At 53.5% G+C, this 18,243-nt stretch overlaps 5 protein-coding genes across 5 annotated transcripts; 3 read left to right on the top strand and 2 right to left on the bottom strand.

Moving 5' to 3' along the window:
- Positions 1–650: 650 nt before the first annotated feature.
- On the bottom strand, positions 651–1,856 carry N7459_008707 (adaptor protein NBP2; the record flags this gene model as incomplete). The annotated part of the gene is made up of 1 exon (XM_056947875.1): positions 651–1,856. One exon carries the CDS (start codon positions 1,854–1,856, stop codon positions 651–653), a length of 1,206 nt encoding a protein of 401 aa, XP_056797385.1.
- Positions 1,857–2,961: 1,105 nt separating this feature from the next.
- N7459_008706 (uncharacterized protein) lies at positions 2,962–4,002 on the bottom strand (the record flags this gene model as incomplete). The annotated part of the gene is made up of 1 exon (XM_056947874.1): positions 2,962–4,002. One exon carries the CDS (start codon positions 4,000–4,002, stop codon positions 2,962–2,964), a length of 1,041 nt encoding a protein of 346 aa, XP_056797384.1.
- A 2,899-nt stretch (positions 4,003–6,901) lies between these two features.
- hmg1 (HMG-CoA reductase) lies at positions 6,902–10,419 on the top strand (the record flags this gene model as incomplete). The annotated part of the gene is made up of 3 exons (XM_056947873.1): positions 6,902–7,234; positions 7,293–10,012; positions 10,083–10,419. 3 exons carry the CDS (start codon positions 6,902–6,904, stop codon positions 10,417–10,419), a joined length of 3,390 nt encoding a protein of 1,129 aa, XP_056797383.1.
- Positions 10,420–12,024: 1,605 nt separating this feature from the next.
- On the top strand, positions 12,025–14,740 carry N7459_008704 (putative cell polarity protein; the record flags this gene model as incomplete). Its single annotated transcript, XM_056947872.1, has 3 exons — positions 12,025–13,128; positions 13,191–14,285; positions 14,342–14,740. 3 exons carry the CDS (start codon positions 12,025–12,027, stop codon positions 14,738–14,740), a joined length of 2,598 nt encoding a protein of 865 aa, XP_056797382.1.
- A 979-nt stretch (positions 14,741–15,719) lies between these two features.
- On the top strand, positions 15,720–16,604 carry cyp4 (peptidyl-prolyl cis-trans isomerase; the record flags this gene model as incomplete). The annotated part of the gene is made up of 4 exons (XM_056947871.1): positions 15,720–15,777; positions 15,967–16,136; positions 16,214–16,320; positions 16,418–16,604. The coding sequence occupies 4 exons, from the start codon at positions 15,720–15,722 to the stop codon at positions 16,602–16,604; spliced, it is 522 nt and encodes a 173-aa protein (XP_056797381.1).
- Between the last annotated feature and the right edge of the window lie 1,639 nt (positions 16,605–18,243).

The following is an 18,243-nucleotide window of genomic DNA, read 5'->3' as shown; positions in this document are numbered from 1 at the left end:
AGGGAGTTGAAGGTTGTTTGTAAAGGGAGAACAGACAATGTATGAAAGAGGCAGAACAGAATGTTGGGGAAGGTAATGGATAGACAAGGGAGGAAATGGAAAGAAGGAAAAGCAAAGCTATTTATTCCTTGCCTTCTTGACCTCTTTCTCCCTCCGAGATTCTTCATAGGGAGCCTTGGCTGACAAGGTGTAAGAGACGCAAGTGACTGTCGTAGAAGGTAAATGGGTAGGATATCGGGCGTGGAAAGAGAAGTGTGGATGTGGGGGGTCATTCATCAGATGTAGCGTTTCAGTGAAGATTAGAAGACCATGGGATGGAAAGGGCAAACGGGTATCTTGAAAAAGAGACCGGTTCGGATAATTCCTCGACTGTTGGCATCTTATTCAGATACATTGGTTGACTGGCAGATTGCACATGAATGGCTGGAATCCACAGACGAAGAGATTATTTCGATATTCATCGAGAAGGCGACCTTATGTTGGCAGCACAAATCGTCGAGACCTTGCGCCCCGCACTTCGATGAAAGGAAGTTGGAAAGCTTCGCCGGTGGGCTGTGGAATTCCACTGTTGTGGGTCAGCACCAATAGGCAGGCCCTGTCACTGGTGCAGCTGGTTAGGCGAGGCTGATTATTGACGCTGAGGCGTGGCGTCAGGTCTTTGTCATTGTGCTCGAGCGATTTCCACCCGCATTCGTGTTCATATTCTCCTCCGCCCCTTCAACTGAGATGGTCACCGGGGCATTACCATTTGTACCCTTGTGGTCATCCTTTATGGGTGTCGAAATCTGGTCATCTTCAGTCATATTAATGGATGCGTTCGTTTCAGTCGAGTCCGGATTGGGTTCCCCGTTCAACGAGGTCAACCCTCCCTCGATATCCCGGAGAAGTCGCACGAACTCCTCCGGCACCAGACCGTTTTCTCCGGTCTTTGGATCCTCGGCAACCAACCAGCCTTGACCGTGCCGATATGAGACATAGATGACCTGGCCCTCTGTAAGAGGAAGTTCATTTTCGTGTTCACGAACAAAGTCAAAGAGAGCAACGGCTTTTCCGTGCATCTCTTCGTCTGGACAGCCAACAGCAAATTGATAGTCATGCGAGTACCGGTCCCCGCCGGTAGTTTCCTCTTCGGATTCGAACCCTGTATCGGGTACATAGCTTTGCTGGGTGCCATAATACGACGGTCGCCCTTCGTTTGCCGGGTATGTAATATAGTCTCCACCGGGTCCATCTTCCACTGTATCACCACCATTGACATAGTATGTCTCGCTGCCGTCGGGATTCAGGCCAACAAATGTACCGCGATCCGAATTAACAGCGTCAGCCATGTGCTCGTCCGCAATGCTATTCAAGTCCGCACCAGTTGACTTCTTGCGCTGGCGCGTCAAGGTCACCACCGGGCTATGCAGGTCCTCATCTTCACTGTATGGAGGTCCATCTCCAAAAGACATGGCTGGCAGTTGTTGATTCCCGGAGCTATTCTCTGCACTCCACGGAGCAGCAGCCCACGAACCCCGTATGGTGTCCCACGACGTTGGCGGATCAGACAAGCGGCGGTATTCGCTTGCGGGCGTGGACACCCCGGAGGCCGGGGGAGGCGGTCCATAGTGCAGCGGGTGAATGGGCGGGTAAGCGAAGTCTCGCACCAGGGCATACGGCAGGCTGGTATGGAAGACAGGGAACACATGGGAACCTGGGCGCGAGCGATTCTGGGATGTGAAGGAGACGTTCGAGTATGTAGACAGTCGGTCCTTCGCACTCGATGATCGCTTCACCGTCCCATCTGTAACGATGGGCGACAAGACCCCTAGGTTGGTCGGGGACAGTGTATTTGGCGAAGGTGCCGGGGAGGACATCTTGGTTAGGCAGGGATTCCCAAATGGGAGTGTTTGACGATGGGAAAAAACGATTCGATCACAAGGAGGGATATGGGGAGGTTCATCTGTCGTGGTGGTGAAACCTTATTTTCGCATTGCGATTGGTGGCGCGCCGACGAGATCCCACTGGCAATTCAAGACGTAAGAGCCTCGTGGACCGAGACAACGGCGGCGGGATGACTGTGGACCCAGCTCGGAGGAAAATGCACAAGACTGCCCAACCGCAGCCCTGCAAAGACCAGGATGGTAGATGCCACCCGACTCCAATGGACGTGGACGAAGACCCCCGACGGGCAGGGACTCGGGAATCGGTAAAGTCGAGGAGGGGAGGGGAAGGGTTCAAGGGCGGGACAGGCGCCGAGTCACGGGCCTAGGGGGGAAGCAAAGCGTTAAGATCGGAGGATGATTCGGTGACTGGAGTGGACTCAGGAGTCCTCCGGTGTGGTGGGATGGGGTTTGCTGGGGACTGAAGAGTCGGGGCGTTGTTGTTCCCTTGTCCCGCAGTGTCGAGGGGACGAATGCTAAATATAGCAGAACCTGCACGGCGAGTGTCAGATATAAATGCGACCCGGGCACAGCGCTTAGGCGGGTGAAGGACAGCCGAAGAGAATTGGAGGTTTGAAAGTGAACAACAGCATCACAACCCGAAGTGGTTCTTGGTCTCCTCCAGGCATCTGTCTTCACCAGCAGGAGGCAATTGGATTCGGAGACATACCTCTTCTAGATTCCCTTCGGAGTGAATGATCAGCACGGGACGGTTGGAGGGGGGTTTGGCGACTGCAGGATCGATATACAGGCGCAGCAGGTGACAGGAAGCAGCGCAGAAGCAACGCAGCAATGCAACGAGAACGTCTTCTCGACAGCTCGCAAGACACAGCCTCCTGTGCGAATTGAAGCTTCGCGGGGCTTAAGTCAGCATCACGTGCATATGTGTTTCAGATCGACGCCATGCCGGTTTAGGCAAGTGCAAATAGACTACTAACTCTTGTCTGAGATTCGATCGATTGTGATCCAGGTGTAAGGCCCGTGTACACAATTTCTTGTTTATTTTATTCGCTCCAGTGTCTATTTCTATGCGTGTTCATCAAGCGGTTACTGTCGTAGCACACCCAGTAACGGTTACCGTCTTCAACATAGTCTGCCACGCAGTCACGGTCGTCGGATCAGGCCCCACGGTCGAGGTGAATGTCATGAACAACGTCGATGTCGACTCCAAGAACGTGGGTGATGCTGTGTCAGATGCAGCTTGAGCAGTCTGTACACCTGCCAAGTCTGCAAATTCCGACGGGATTGCAGCACGATTCAGGTCCTGCCCACTGGCATAGTGGTCAAGCATCTCCGCATGAACCGTCGATGAGGCCTCCACTTCCACATCCATGCACGTCGTGTAGATTTCTTTCTTGCCCTGTGGGTATGTGGGATCGACGCCAGGGGATGTGGGCCAGTCCCACACCCAGTAGAGTGTGTACAATTTTCCAGACGAGGCGGTAGCCGGCAGTTGAATATCTTGCTGACACCAGAGGTCTGCTCCCATCAACTGATTTGCCTGATGAGGGAATTTCTCCTGTCGGTATTCCGAGATGTTGCCATTGTTGATCTGGTAGCAGCGCCCGTCGTCGAAGTTCTGCTTGGATAGGAGTACGCCTCGGCGGTCACCTCCCGTACCGTCCACATTCCAAGCCCCATGGACATCCAGCAGCGTTTCCCCGATCTTGGGCTGTGTTGTTCCATAGACGTAGACTGTTCCTCGGTTCGGTGGCTTCCCGGGCTGATTCTGAGGAAGAGTGACATGGCCGTTCTCTTGATATCGCAAAGCAATTGCATCACCAGCACTGGCCCGCAGTCGAGGGCTCCCCTTTGTCTGGGTTTGGTTCTGTTGTGTGCTCTTGCACAGTTTGTCCGTGGAGAGAATCCGATTTACATTCGTCCGGCCATCAGGCGGGATCAAGTAAGTCATGGTCAGATCGCTGAACCCCGGTGCCGTTCGGAGATAATTCCCTCGTGCATAGCCGGGGGCACCGATGAAAGTTCCATTTGCTGCGATCACAGTCATCTGCTCCACCCAGGAATGGGCGTTGACGTAGGTGACGAGAGAGAGGATAATTTGGAAGGTGTAGAATAACATGGCGTCCAGATTGAGGATTTGTCTTGTTGGGAAGAAAATGAGTAAAAAAACAGTCAACCCTTGATGAGGCTTTTGAAAAGCGCCGGCCAGCGGAGCAGTGTCGGAATTGAGAATCTTGCGAGGAGGTTGTCGTTGCAGAAGGTGCAGTCTCGCTGTTTATTTATTGATCGTCAACGTCGGATGCCTTGGGTCGAAGTAGGAGGGGCTGCCTCTATTTCCAGAAACATTCAATGAAGAGACACAATGGGACGAAAGGGAGGGCCGGGCCTTCACTCAAAACAATGCTGATACTTGGGTGTCAAAGAGACAAGAATTTCGTTTCAGAGCCTTGTCACCCTCCAAGACACCAGTCCACTCCAGACGGGCCTCATAAAGAAGACAAAGAACACAGAGCATATTCAAGGGAAATGTTCCAAATATATGGGAGACCATTATTTTAAAAGCCATCGTCGCGCCTAATTGGAGAAACCCAAAACACAGATGACCCTGGACTCAAATCGACGTCACGCTTGAAACGGTATATACCCGCCAGTAGGCTGCTATTGGAAATCCAGCGTCATAGACTGCCGAGGGCATAGGTGGTCGAATGGGAATGGTTGGATGAGAAGGTTGTAGAAACGACGAAACTTGCTTCAGGTAGTCGAAGCCGGAGATATTTTTGTGCCTGAGACAGGTATGAACCCGCAACTAAATCCCCTGGCGCCTATCAAGAGCCCTGAGGGAGTTCTGCAGTCGCGGGAGTCCAGAGTAGCTGCAAGTGCAGGAAGTCTGCAGCCAAACAGGGGTGAGCGGGCACGACGATTGGCTGAGCGTGGAGGTTCTCTTAGCGCTTCGTCCTCTGAGAGCGGCGGGATCCCGCAACACCAAATGTCCTGCATTTGACCCTGCGAATAGGTGCAATGAGGGCTTTCTTGGTCATTGGCTCGTTGCGTGTCAGGTCCGATCTGACCAGAAGACGTCTGTCACATCGACTGACGATCGGACATACTTATTGTGCCCGATTCTGCTTCGGGCGCCCCAGCCCCTTCGGCTTCTTTCCTCATGGTCCGAAGACTTGTTTGGGAGCCGGGATTGGTTCGAGGACGAGATATTATCAATAATTTTCAACGGTCAGAGCCTGCAGTTGATGACCCTCACCGTCATCTCCCTTGCCGCATGCGCCCAGGGAGGTCACACAGCGATCCGTTGAACGCCATGGACGATGCCGATGCCCACCGCTTGCTTTGAGATGATGGTAATACGCATTTCTATCAGCCATGAAGATGGACCGGTGTGCACAATGGGTCCGAAAGGTCCCGGATGGTTCCCACCGGTCTCGCTGGCGCACCCAGATTCCTCCTTCGCTCGGTAGGCAGGCCATCTTATCTTGATGTTTCTCTTGCTTGGCTAGCTTGGCGCGATTCGAGCCGAAGTGGATAGCACGCGCGGGTCTGCTGGCGAAGCGAGCGTGGTGATTTGACTTGAGGGATCTGATTTTATCTGATTTCTCCAACGGCTCCACCATGGTGGATTCGCTGAGGCTCGTTCGTCAAAAAGCAAAATAACCAGCACGGCGGATTTCGAAACTGGCCCTCTTGCCTTCTTGCCAGCCTCCAGGGCTTCCTCTTCGACAGAGAGACACTTTGCTGACGGGGACGGATTTGGTCCCGTCAAGTCGGCGGGTTTGATTGCAGGATGGAGGGCGAACCTGGGAAAGCAACGCGGCCAAGTGGAACCCGGTCGACTATCGGAAAGCCGAGTCGCAATCCACATTCTCGAATTTCCTGCGGTGTCGCTAGAAATTCATGGAACGACTGCAAGGCGCAGGCTTCCCCATCGCTGGAGATGTAGTAGTGCAAGGGCGAGTCGATACTCAACCGTGGCTGGCGTCCCTCGATCGGCACTCCCACTTGACTCTCTCAGTGAGAGCATGCAGCCACGCCTGCGCAGCAAGCCGATTCGGCAATGGAGCGGAGATCATCGACCTCCTTGTCGGTCGCTGCCGGGGTGAAATTCTCAAATTCGATATAAACGGCCCTGTAGACGTCGTACTCACATACTTGCTGTGTATGCCCGGAAGGAATGGGATGAATATGGATCGGGCCGTTGGACAGCGCGGAATGGAGTGATGGCATATTTCGGATCCATGCCATCGTCTGCTTCGTGACGGACTGTACGAACCAAATTTCCCATCCACTAGCCCTTTCCCCCGTATATCAAGCATCGAGATAATAATTGTGTTGGGTTGCCTCGATCGACAAATTCGAGGCGTGGTTTTTTTTTTTTTTTTTTTTTTTTCCCTTTCTTAATATTGTTCCATTGCAGCCTTCATTGTTCTCCCTGTCGGCTTTGAACTGCTTCTGCCCGCCTCCCTTTCCTCAACTTTCCTCTCTTTCTTCTCTCGCCTTGACCCTCGTGTATTTTCCTCCACTTCCCGAGTCTTTTGGTCCAACTCTCTCCACTGGCGTGGCTTGGCGACCCCGTTGTCGGCAATACTTAATTCCATCGGCGCGGGCCCGGAGCTTGAGTATTTTGCAGCCTTCAGGGGGTCCTCCCGTGCTTCCTCCATACCGCAATTCCGTACCCATTGCGAGGACGGCCTGTTCTCGTTTTCTTTGCTGTGTCGGCCACCGGTATGTCTGGTTTACTTTCTCCCTCTGTTCTGTCAGCGGTGCACTGACTAACGACCAAAAAAACCCCCAGTGGGATCTGCAGTCCCTGAAGAACGACGCCCTCTTGAGCCACATGCGGTGCTCGCTCTAGGCTCCCCTAGTCGCCTGTTGTCGCTTTCTTTCCGGGTTTGGTGATCAGAATTGAACCACGGCGGTAATCATCGCAGGCCCTGGTCCCTGCGGACCGTCATAAATACTTCTCAACGCCTTCAACAGACGTCCACGCCGCTCCTCCCCCACTCATCACAATGGCGACCTCCTTCATTTCTCAAAGGCTTCGCTCCACGGAGGATGTGCAGGATGCTGAGCCCAGCTGGCTTCGTCGCCAGGTCACTTCGGGTCTCCAATTCATCTCGCGCCGTGCTTGTGTACACCCAATCCACACTATTGTGGTGATCGCACTCCTCGCCAGCACCACCTACGTTGGTCTCCTAGAAGGGAGCTTGTTGGATACTGCGCGAACCTCTCGCAATGCGGGTCAGGTCGACACCGAAACTTTCCTCCAGGGCAGTCGGACTCTCCGGCTCGGAGAGTCAACGTCGTGGAAGTGGCAGGCTGAGGAATCTTGGGTGGATTCGGCGGTGAGCATGTCTGGACTGTACTCGAGGGGATTCGTTATCTAATCGTTACCTTCCACAGCAAATCGAGAAGCCTGCTGTTCATCACCTGGCCTTGACAACCTTCATCTTCCCGGACTCCTCCTCCAAGTCAGCCTCGAACGCCCCCGCAACCGGTGATGTCCCGATCCCTGCCAACGTGTCTGCCCACTCGCTCCCTTACACTCCAAACCTCTTCTCGCCTTTTTCTCACGATTCGGCTCTTGCATACTCCGTGCCTTTTGACCAAATTCCGGAGTTCTTGAGGGCGGTAAAGGAGATTCCGGACCTGTCCACGGATGAGGAGGAAGAGGAGTCGAAGAAATGGATCATGAAAGCAGCTCGGGGTGCTGCTGGATCTCGTACGGCCCTCAAGCTGTGGCTGACCGACGCGTGGAGCTCCTTCGTGGATCTCATCAAGCACGCCGAGACCATTGATATTGTCATTATGACTCTGGGTTACATCTCGATGCATCTGAGCTTTGTTTCGCTCTTCTTCTCGATGAGACGTCTGGGTTCCAACTTCTGGCTTGCTACAACCGTGCTCTTCTCCGGATCTTTTGCATTTCTGTTTGGCCTCTTGGTTACTACTAAGCTTGGCGTGCCGATCAACCTTCTCCTGCTCTCCGAGGGTCTGCCATTCCTGGTCGTGACCATCGGGTTTGAGAAGCCGATCATGTTTACTCGGGCGGTCTTGAACGCCTCTGTGGATAGCCGTCGGCCCGGTCCTGGTGCTGCCCCTCGACCCCTTTCCTCAAGCACCCCTGGCTCAATCCAAGACTCGATTGCAACAGCGATCAAGCAACAGGGCTTTGAAATCATTCAGCACTACTGCATTGAGATTGCTCTGCTGGCCATGGGTGCTGCTTCTGGCGTCCAGGGTGGCCTTCAGCAATTCTGCTTCCTTGCGGCCTGGATTCTCTTCTTTGACTGTGTGCTCCTGTTCACATTCTACACCACCATTCTGTGCATCAAACTCGAGATCACTCGCATTCGGCGCCACGTTGCGTTGCGCAAGGCCTTGGAGGAAGATGGGATCACCCACAGCGTCGCTGAGAATGTTGCTTCAAACAATGACTGGCCGAATGCTGGATCGGACAGCAGCGACGGGGTCACCAGCATCTTTGGCCGGAAGATCAAGTCTAGCAGCGTGCGCCGGTTCAAGATTTTGATGGTCGGTGGTTTGATCCTGATCAATGTTGTCAACCTGTCAGCCATTCCTTTCCGGAACACTGGAAATGGTGCACTGATCTCTCGGTTGTCCAATGTTATGGCTCCCACCCCTATCGACCCCTTCAAGGTTGCTGAGAATGGCCTGGATGCGGTCTATGTGGCTGCCAAGAGCCAGAAACAGGAGACTTTGGTGACTATTATCCCACCAATCAAGTACAAGCTCGAGTATCCGTCTATCCACTACGCGGCGGCTGAGGAGAAAAGCTCCTTCGACATTGAATATACCGACCAGTTCTTGGACGCTGTTGGTGGCAAGGTTTTGGAGAGTCTGTTGAAGAGTGTGGAGGATCCCTTCATCAGCAAGTGGATCATCGCTGCGCTAACCCTCAGCATCATTCTCAACGGCTATTTGTTTAATGCCGCTCGCTGGAGTATCAAGGAGCCCGAGCCCGTTGCTGTTGCCCCCAAGGAGCCAGTGGCGCCGAAGGTTTACCCCAAGTTCGAGCCCAATGAGCAAGAGTCTGCTCGGTCGGCGGAAGAATGCGAGTTGATGCTAAAGGAAAAGCGTGCACCTTTATTGACTGATGAGGAATTGATCGATCTTTCTCTCCGTGGCAAACTTCCTGGTTATGCTTTGGAAAAGACCATGGAGGATGAGAACTTGATGAGCCGTGTGGATGCGTTCACTCGAGCTGTCAAGATTCGTCGTGCTGTGATCTCCCGGACCCCGGCAACCTCTGCTGTTACAAGCTCTCTGGAAGCCTCTAAGCTTCCGTATAAGCATTATAATTATGGTCTGGTTCACGGTGCTTGCTGTGAGAATGTCATTGGCTACCTACCTCTTCCTCTTGGTGTTGCGGGCCCCCTGAAGATTGACGGACAAAACTTCTTCATCCCTATGGCGACCACAGAGGGTGTTCTGGTCGCTAGTACCAGTCGTGGCTCGAAGGCCATCAACGCCGGTGGTGGTGCTGTGACTGTTCTGACCGGCGACGGCATGACTCGTGGCCCTTGTGTGACTTTCCCAACTCTGGCCCGGGCGGCTGCGGCCAAGGTTTGGATCGACTCGGAAGAGGGCCGCAGTATCATCACCGCTGCTTTCAACTCGACTAGCCGCTTCGCCCGTCTCCAGAACCTCAAGACCGCGCTGGCTGGCACATACCTCTACATCCGCTTCAAGACCACCACTGGCGACGCCATGGGCATGAATATGATTTCCAAGGGCTGCGAGAAGGCGCTGGATGTGATGTCCAAGGAGTGCGGTTTTGATGACATGGCTATCATCTCACTTTCCGGTAACTTCTGTACTGACAAGAAGCCCGCCGCTATTAACTGGACCGACGGCCGAGGCAAGTCCGTCGTTGCTGAGGCTATTATCCCTGGCGACGTTGTCAAGAGTGTCCTCAAGAGTGATGTCAACGCCTTGGTTGAGCTGAACGTCAGCAAGAACTTGATTGGAAGTGCAATGGCTGGCAGTATGGGCGGCTTCAACGCTCACGCCTCCAACATCGTCTCAGCGATCTTCCTGGCTACTGGTCAGGATCCTGCCCAGAACGTGGAGAGTAGCAGCTGTATCACTACTATGAAGAAGTAAGCCCTCATTTACCCCGAGAGTGCTGTCGCTCTTTGACGAACCACGCTAACAATGTGCCCCCAACAGCTCCAATGGCAATCTTCAAATTGCCGTTTCCATGCCTTCGATTGAGGTTGGCACCATTGGTGGTGGTACCATCCTTGAGGCTCAGTCGGCCATGCTTGACCTGCTCGGCGTCCGGGGCTCTCACCCCACCACCCCCGGTGAGAATGCCCGCCAGCTGTCTCGTATAATCGCGGCGGCCGTGCTCGCTGGTGAGCTGAGTCTGTGTGCCGCTCTTGCCGCTGGACACCTGGTCAAGGCGCACATGGCCCACAACCGCAGTGCGGCTCCTACTCGGTCGTCGACCCCTGTGTCCGCCGCCGTCGGCGCTGCGCGTGGTCTTGCGATGACCTCCAAATGAGCAACGACGCCACCAGTGCTTTCTGGTCCGCGACAATGAGTCTCCGTACATGCCTTCCTCGTGACCTCTGACTTCCCTCTATACCATCTCCGATGCAGGCTTCTCTGGCCGGTGGACCGTCGCCCTTCTTCCACGTATTTTCTTTTTCCTTTCTCAGTCTGCATCACCAACCCGTCTCTCATCAATGGCCACTTCAAATCCGTCATTCGAGAAGGACAGGCATCGTACCCACGATGATATACGGCGAGTGGGATCGATCCCGCTGACCGATTGTGAGCCCCTACGGGCCACCCAAAAACACCGCTGCGAGCGGATACGAGCCACGCTCTAGTTCTACATGCTGTACTTAGTGCTTTCCCTCTCGGATAGAGACCTTGGTCGTCATAGACCCATGAAACCTGTATTCCTTCGTACAATCCCCTTTGATCCAAATGCCTAGCGTCGGACTTGGGGCTCGTGTGTACCTGATTCAAGTAGCCGAGTGCCCATTGGAAGTAGCGTCTGGTCACCCTCGTGCGTAAACATTACGGGGCGGTACCGTGCTGGTACTGTGCCGGTACCTCCGAGCCACACTGACCGGTAACGAGCGCCTGGGGGCCAAAGAGTCTAGAATTGGCTGCCTCCTGAACGGCGGCGTCTTAGGGCTTTCTTGTACGCCCCCCCTGAGCCAATGTGGAAATGCATGACTATGGTTATTATTCTACAGGGAATGATTGTATTCAAGTCCCACGATTCGTTCCACTCAATTCCGATTGTCTATGATTCTCAGTATTTGTGAGCGTAACTAGGGATTTGTCAAGGTCCCGAGGGATGGCGCGTAGATGTGATTCCAGCCCCCTTGTGTGGCTTGTGCTTCTAAGGTCTAAACCCGGCGACTCTGACTTGCTCGGGGAGCCTGGTTAGCCGGTACTAGTGGTTCGTACCATACGCCCTTTTAGCATGGCCAGCGGTTTTTTTTTTTTTCTTTCTCGCTGGTGTTTTGGACATGTCAACTTGTGCGCACGAGATGGTGAACAGGAACCATGGTTGGAAGAAACTCACTGCGATCATAAGAATATTCCATCACCCAACTCCCTACCTAGACATCATCAAGTCCGATCCCCAAATCATCGACAAGTCCCTGGCTCCAGCGAGGCTTGGCGGTTCCTGCAGCCAGTGACTGTAAGGAAGTAGCCCAGTACCACGTACCGGCGGGTCCCCTGTGTAAGGGAAAAGGAACTCCGGAGTTGCGGCCGCGCGAGAATCTTAGCACACTTTCCTCCCCTGTGCCAAATTATTCCTCTCGTCCTTCACTCCTTCGGACCATTTGACGGGCTCGTCCTGTGTGTTTTTCTTCGTTGCTTTCTTTGTTCTTCCCCCGAGATCCGGGTCTGGACCCCCCGTTCGACTCTCGGTGGGCTCCCCTTCGTGACAGTGTCTCAGATCGCTGGTGGAGGAAGAAAGACTAGGCCCTGGGGTGGTGACGAACGACGCGGATGTGTCTGACGACGGGATATCGTTCGATCACTACCTCGAAGAGTGAAGTGCGGTTGTTGTCCAACTAGGAATTCGACACCTTGACGGTTACTGGAAGTCACCGTTCTCCTGCGACCTTGCGACCCTGATATGAATGGCCATTCGGGAGCCATGTCGCCTGTCTCCGTCGATGGCAGCGACTGGTCCGGCATCAATCAATATCAGAAGTCGGAGGCGGCTTTCTCGCCCACCTTCTCCTCGCGAGGCAACCTAGCCACTCCCCCGACCTCCGGCATCCCCAGCGCTCCCTTGAGCCCGAATGGCAACGGGCCACCACCGCCACCCTCCAGCAGTGGAAACCCATCTCCTCCCAGCTCAGTCGCCGCGCGATCCAGCGTCGGCACGTTAGCCGATGGCCATCGAGATGGCGGCAGACGGCACCGGCAGATGGAGGAGATTCTAGGCCAGCATTACAACGCCCTGAGGAGATTCCTCAACGCCTCGTATCGCGATGACCGCATGGGCGGCCGGTCGAACAAAGCCCGCGACAAGCTCCTCCGACTCTCGCCCACGCAGTTTCACGAACTCAGTACCGATGTATACGATGAACTGATCCGACGCCAACAATCCATGCCTCCCCCTGGACGGCCGCCTCGTCCCGATGTGCCCCCGTTCCTCCCTCCGCGCAAAGATTTCCACGAGAAGCGAAACCAGGCTCGCAAGAAACTCGCATCACTCCAACACCAACGCTTTCGTGATCTGGCCACCGATGTGTTCTTTGAATTGGAGCGCCGATTTCCTCAGTTCACCGGCCGCGGCCGACCGCCGCCCAACATGCCCCCAGGGGCTCGTGGCTCGCGTGGTCGGGGCTATCCATCTGGCGGCCCGCCTGGCAGTCCTTTCCCTCCGCGACAAGGTTCCTTCGGGGGCCCGCCGCCGGGAATGAACGGTGACGGTCCCATGGCTCGCTCGTTTCAGAGCAACACCATGGTCCCCAACAAGAGTACGATGGTGGAGGATAGCGATGATATGGGAGGAGATGATGACGATGACGCGCGGAGTGACGCCTTCGCGCTGGATGCAGTCCTGAGCAGAAGGGGCACTACGACGACTCTTGGGGATAGTGAGAGACGACTGCTGGTAGAGAGCCAGGCACAGGTGAATGCCTTGCAGGAGAAGGTCGACAAACTAGAGGAGATGGTCCGCTCGAAAGATGAGGAGCTGGCACGATCACAAGATTCCGACCAATCTGCGGTATGTTCCTTTCTCCATCTCTCTCTGTCGACCGTGAAGAACCATTCTTACACATCCAACAGGTCAGTCACAGTGAACGTCAGGAATGGGATGATCTGCGGCAAGATCTGGAGAGCAAAGTGTCTCAGGCCGAGAATCTCAACAGTTCGCTCCAGCTTGAATTGGATAGAGTCCGCGCTGAGCATGACGATATGGAGCGTGACCTTCGCATGCAGCTTGACGAAGCTGGTCGGGATGTTGGAGATACGGACTTGCAAGCCCGCTATGCCGACTTGGAGAATAGACACCAGAGTCTGCAAGGGCAATTGCACCAACAGCAGCAGGTTACGGCAGAGGTCCGACGTGAGGCGTCCGAATTTCTCATGGAAATGAAGACATTGACAGCCGAGAGCCATTCCAACTGGGAACGGGAAGAGCAACTGTCTAGTAACATCCAACGTCTTGAGGCCGAAGTCAACGACTGGAAGCATCGCTATGCGAAGGCCAAGGCACAAATGCGTCACCTGCGCACCTCATCTGGCGGTATCACCGATGTTCGACCTGACGCGAGCGTTCTTGCCAAAGAACATGAGCTGGTGCGGATAGACGGCGTGATCAAGGATATTCATGTGACGAAGTTCCAAATGTCTATTGATGAACTTCTCCGCGTCGCACGTTTTGAGGAGTCTCATGAGGTGTCCCAACAGATCAAGGCCATAATTATGGCTGTCCGCCATATGATCCAAGACGTGGACCAGGCGCCTCCTCCAGTCGATGGGACGGCTGCTCTGCGCATTAAAGCCAAGGGTCGAGTATCTGCCACTGCCAATAACATGATCACTGCCGTCCGCAATTTTGCCAGCTCCAGTGGTCTTTCCCCGATTTCTCTCCTGGATGCCGCAGCCTCCCACCTTTGCACCGCGGTTGTGGAGCTGGTCCGTGTGGTGAAGATCCAGGCATCCCCTGCGCACGAGCTGGATGATATCGATGTGGACATGTCGCAAGAGAAGTTTCCGGACTATTTCAGCACCACTGCGAGCCAAAGACGACCCAGCAACCACTCTGAATATAGCATTCTGAGTCCTCCAGACCAAGGCCACCCTGCAATCCAGAATGGGTTCACCAATGGCTACAACTATGGCGCATCGCAGGAGGACCACGAGCTTCAAGAGCTGAAGGTAAGCTCTAACCTCCCACGAAATATACTACATTGTTATTAACCCTTTCTCTGTAGCTCTATGTTGAGGATCAAACTGATGGCATGGTCCAATCCATCCAGAGCCTAGTAGCCAGCATCCGCGCCGAACAAGGACTGCACACCGTTGAGGCCAACGTCTCTGCCATCGGGGACGTCGTTGCAAATGTAGTTTCCGCTACCGAGAACCTGATTCACGATCGCAGTGGTGATGTTGCCCTACGGGAGCGGTCTGAACCTGTTGTCCAGACACTGGATGAATGCCGCGGCCGGCTGATGGGTACTGCTGCTCAGGGTCATAATGCTACGGGGCCCGACCAGCTGCGTGAGGTGACCAATCAATTGCCGCCTATCGCTTTCGAGATCGCCCGCCAGACCAAGGAGCTTGTGCAGCGTCTCGATTCATTGGCCCATGGAGACGAGGATGACTTCCGGTGAAGACTGGAACTCTCGACACTAAAAAAAGATTCATGTATATGTGAGTAGCTGCGTAGCTACCTCTGCATCGTCTGCATTATTCTTCGATTCGCTTCATTGATCCCCTACTTCTTTCATCCCCTTTCTTTTTCTCTGGCTTTTGAGCGACTCTCATCTGTGGCAAATGAGCCGACAATGTCGAAACGATGTCCTGGTACGCGTGGCATTCATGGTTTCTTTCTTTTCGACTTTTTCCTTTTTTTTCTTTCTGGCACCAATTTTATCCTATTCGTTGTATTTTCTAACTCTGATCCTCGGATCCTTGGTTCTTCTCTTCCCCTGTGCCTTATCTTTTTTGGTTGTCAGTTGGTCTTTTTGTTGGTTGTTTTATATACATTGTTGGTTTATTCTCTGCAGTTTTCTGGCTTGACATAAATGGGCCCTTGCATCTTCATGCACATGAAATGGACGCACTTGACCTCTCTACATACATATGATATGCACCTCAGCCACTCCCTGCAGTAAACAAGCCCCGATCCATCTATAGATTCCCCGGCCGGAAGGGAGTTCCCGGATTAGCTAAGCACGGAGCTCTGGCAGCTTTTCTGGCCGGAGCTTCAATTTTTCTCCCTGTAGCTTCTGTTATCCGTTCTCGTCGTCGTCTATCCCTAGAATCTGTAAGTATGCTGTGACCCGGTGGCTACCATAAAGTGTCCAGGCTGCAATATTGCCCCTAGTGAGACCCTTTCCGGGCTTTGCACCGGGACAATGTGGTTCTCCTGGATGCCCTTTAGTTCTGCCCCAGGCAGCAACTACGCCCCTGGCCTGCACCGCCCACCGCAGCAGCTAACCTCGTTGCAGCCCGGCACCCGAGTTGTCCCGCTCCGCCCTGCCCCTCACCATGTTTTGCCGCCTCAAGTCAACCCCACCCTCCCTCTTCTCTTCTCTCAATTGTTCTTTCCACCCCGTTGCCTATCGATCTTTCGCATCGTCTGCCATCATGTCCGACACCAAGGCTTTCTTCGAGATTCAGTACGCCCCTGTGGGCTCCAGCACCCGTAAGTTTTCTCTCTGTTTACCTTGGTTCCTAGTCCCTTTTGCAAGTTGGAGGGGCAAGTCTAGTTTTGTCCCTCCGCTCCTTCTTCGCTCCCCATTGCATTCCTCCTCGGTCCTTCATCCAGGAGAAATCAATGTCTCTTATGTCTTGTGTTTGCTATTGTTGGAATTGATGCTTACTGTCCCTGCAGCCAAGGTTGGCCGTATCAACTTCAACCTCTACGAGAAGGACGTCCCCAAGACCGCCGCGAACTTCCGTGAGCTCTGCAAGAAGCCCCAAGGTGAGGGCTACAAGGGCTCTGGCTTCCACCGTATCATCCCTCAGTTCATGCTGCAGGGTGGTGACTTCACCCGCCACAATGTGCGTTTCCTTTTCTTTCCCCCAATCCATCTGGCCCGAATAGGCTTCGTCTAACGCCTTCTTTCTCCTTGGAACAGGGCACTGGTGGTCGCTCCATCTACGGCGAGAAGTTCCCCGATGAGAACTTCAAGTTCAAGCACAGCCGCCCCGGTCTGCTCTCCATGGCCAACGCTGGCCCCAACACGTAAGTTTTTTGGCCCCTTCTCTTTGTCCTTTCCGGACTTCTACCACTATGCGATATGAAATTTTACTGACTTGTCTTTTTTTCTCTTGCCTTACAGCAACGGCTCCCAGTTCTTTATTACCACCGTTGTCACCTCTTGGCTCGACGGCAAGCACGTTGTTTTCGGTGAGGTCGCCGACGCCGACTCCATGCAGATCGTCAAGGAGATCGAGGCTCTCGGCTCCTCCACCGGTGCCGTCCGCTCCAACGTCAAGCCCACCATTGTCAACTGCGGCGAGATCTAAACAGCTCAACCCTCGTTGATTTCGGCGGCAATGTCTCTTTTTGAGCGTGGTCTCCCTGCCAGCGCAGCAGTGCGGCCGACTAGCTCTTTTCACGAGTGACTTCCCCTTTTTGCGCGGTGTAATCTAGACAGTCTACCGAGCTAGTCCAAGCATTGCTCTCCTTCCGGAGACCTAAAATTTCCTCAAATCTCGTCTTTGTTGGTCGTAGCGTACCGTAACGTCTGGAGTACTTTCTTGGTTCGTCGGAGTCTTTTTGCGCTGAAGTGGGGCTCCCACGTGGGGACCGCATTGCTTCTCGAAACTCACTGTTGGGATGCTCCTGCTGTAGCAACAATGCTGGGATACGGGGATTTAATATTGATGTGAGAGGATTAGACACGGCGAGCAAAAAAGAACAGGCCATCAGGAATTAGCGTGCCTTTCGTATGAAGCATAGTTGGTGGGCTGTGATTGGCCAATTGCTGCTTGAAGACGGTGATCCTGGTTGTCTGGCCCGTTCGGGAAACTGATCGACTTGAGCCGTCTCAATATGGAAAGTGATCTATACCCATGGCGATTTGATAGTTTCCATACTCAAAAAGAAGCGCTACATGAAGCCCTTGACATAGACTCCGGCAGAAACAACCTCGTGGACAATCTCCAGCTGCCTGAAGCGAAGCTACCGGGATTCCTCCACTTCATTGAAGGATTCTGGGAAATCTACTTCAAAGTCGAGCTCTATACATCCTAGCAGCACTCGCCAAAGCCCTTCAAATCTCGGAATCCCCACTACGCATCCATGCGTATTATGACCGATACTACCACTATGGCGACTTGAGCGCCGAGCTAGCCAGAACAACCATTCTCCCGATGCGAGCCCGGTATACACAGACTTTTGAATTTCATCAGGCTTCATTCTTAGATAGTCTGATAACGATGAAGGAAAATTATGTAGTGGCAGGGTGTGATATCCACCTAACGATTCCCGGTCATTGAAGTTTGATACTGCCTTCGAGATCTTTGATATGGCGGAGAGGTTTCTTATGCTCCTATCTCAAGTCCGCCTTACAAATGAACGTATCTTTCTATGCTTGAGTCTTGAGGCTCAAATAATTTAGGACTCCAGCGAAAATATCAGAAAAGAGTTTTCGCGTCCTGCTCTCGTCGTACAAGTACCAAGTATGTTCACGAGCACTTGGGAGTGGAAAGCCAGATAAATATAGCCTAGCCAATGCAAGACTACCCAAAGCCATGCAGCAACGCGAATCTGGCCGGCCTTCATCACTGCCTGTAAACAGTTGATACAGAGCTCTAGTTGATTTTCGCATCTGGGGTGGACTCGTCTTTTATGACGACTAGGCTCATGAACGCCTCACTCTCTAAGCAAATAATCACGATGATCTGGGCACAGACGCAGAAAAATGGTCAAGATGGGGATATGAATAACTGGCTTGAGTTCCTCAGAGCTAAGGAGATAAGATTCATGTGTACATAATGCATAGAATTCGTGTCACTTCCTGGCGTTGAATCATCTCGTTGCATTTCACCGATAAGCATCTCTCTAGCGCCTCATGATACGTTGCGTGCCACCGACAACAACTAGACTAGCCACAGCACTTGGTAACCTGGGTGGCATCGTTTCTAAATTGACGGCAGCCAA

Source organism: Penicillium hispanicum, assembly GCF_028827665.1.
Source record: "Penicillium hispanicum strain IBT 35686 chromosome Unknown utg000007l_segment0_segment0, whole genome shotgun sequence".
NCBI classification, from domain to species: domain Eukaryota; kingdom Fungi; phylum Ascomycota; class Eurotiomycetes; order Eurotiales; family Aspergillaceae; genus Penicillium; species Penicillium hispanicum.
Note: the sequence above shows the minus strand (reverse complement) of the source record. Positions and strands in the feature narration are given on the sequence as shown.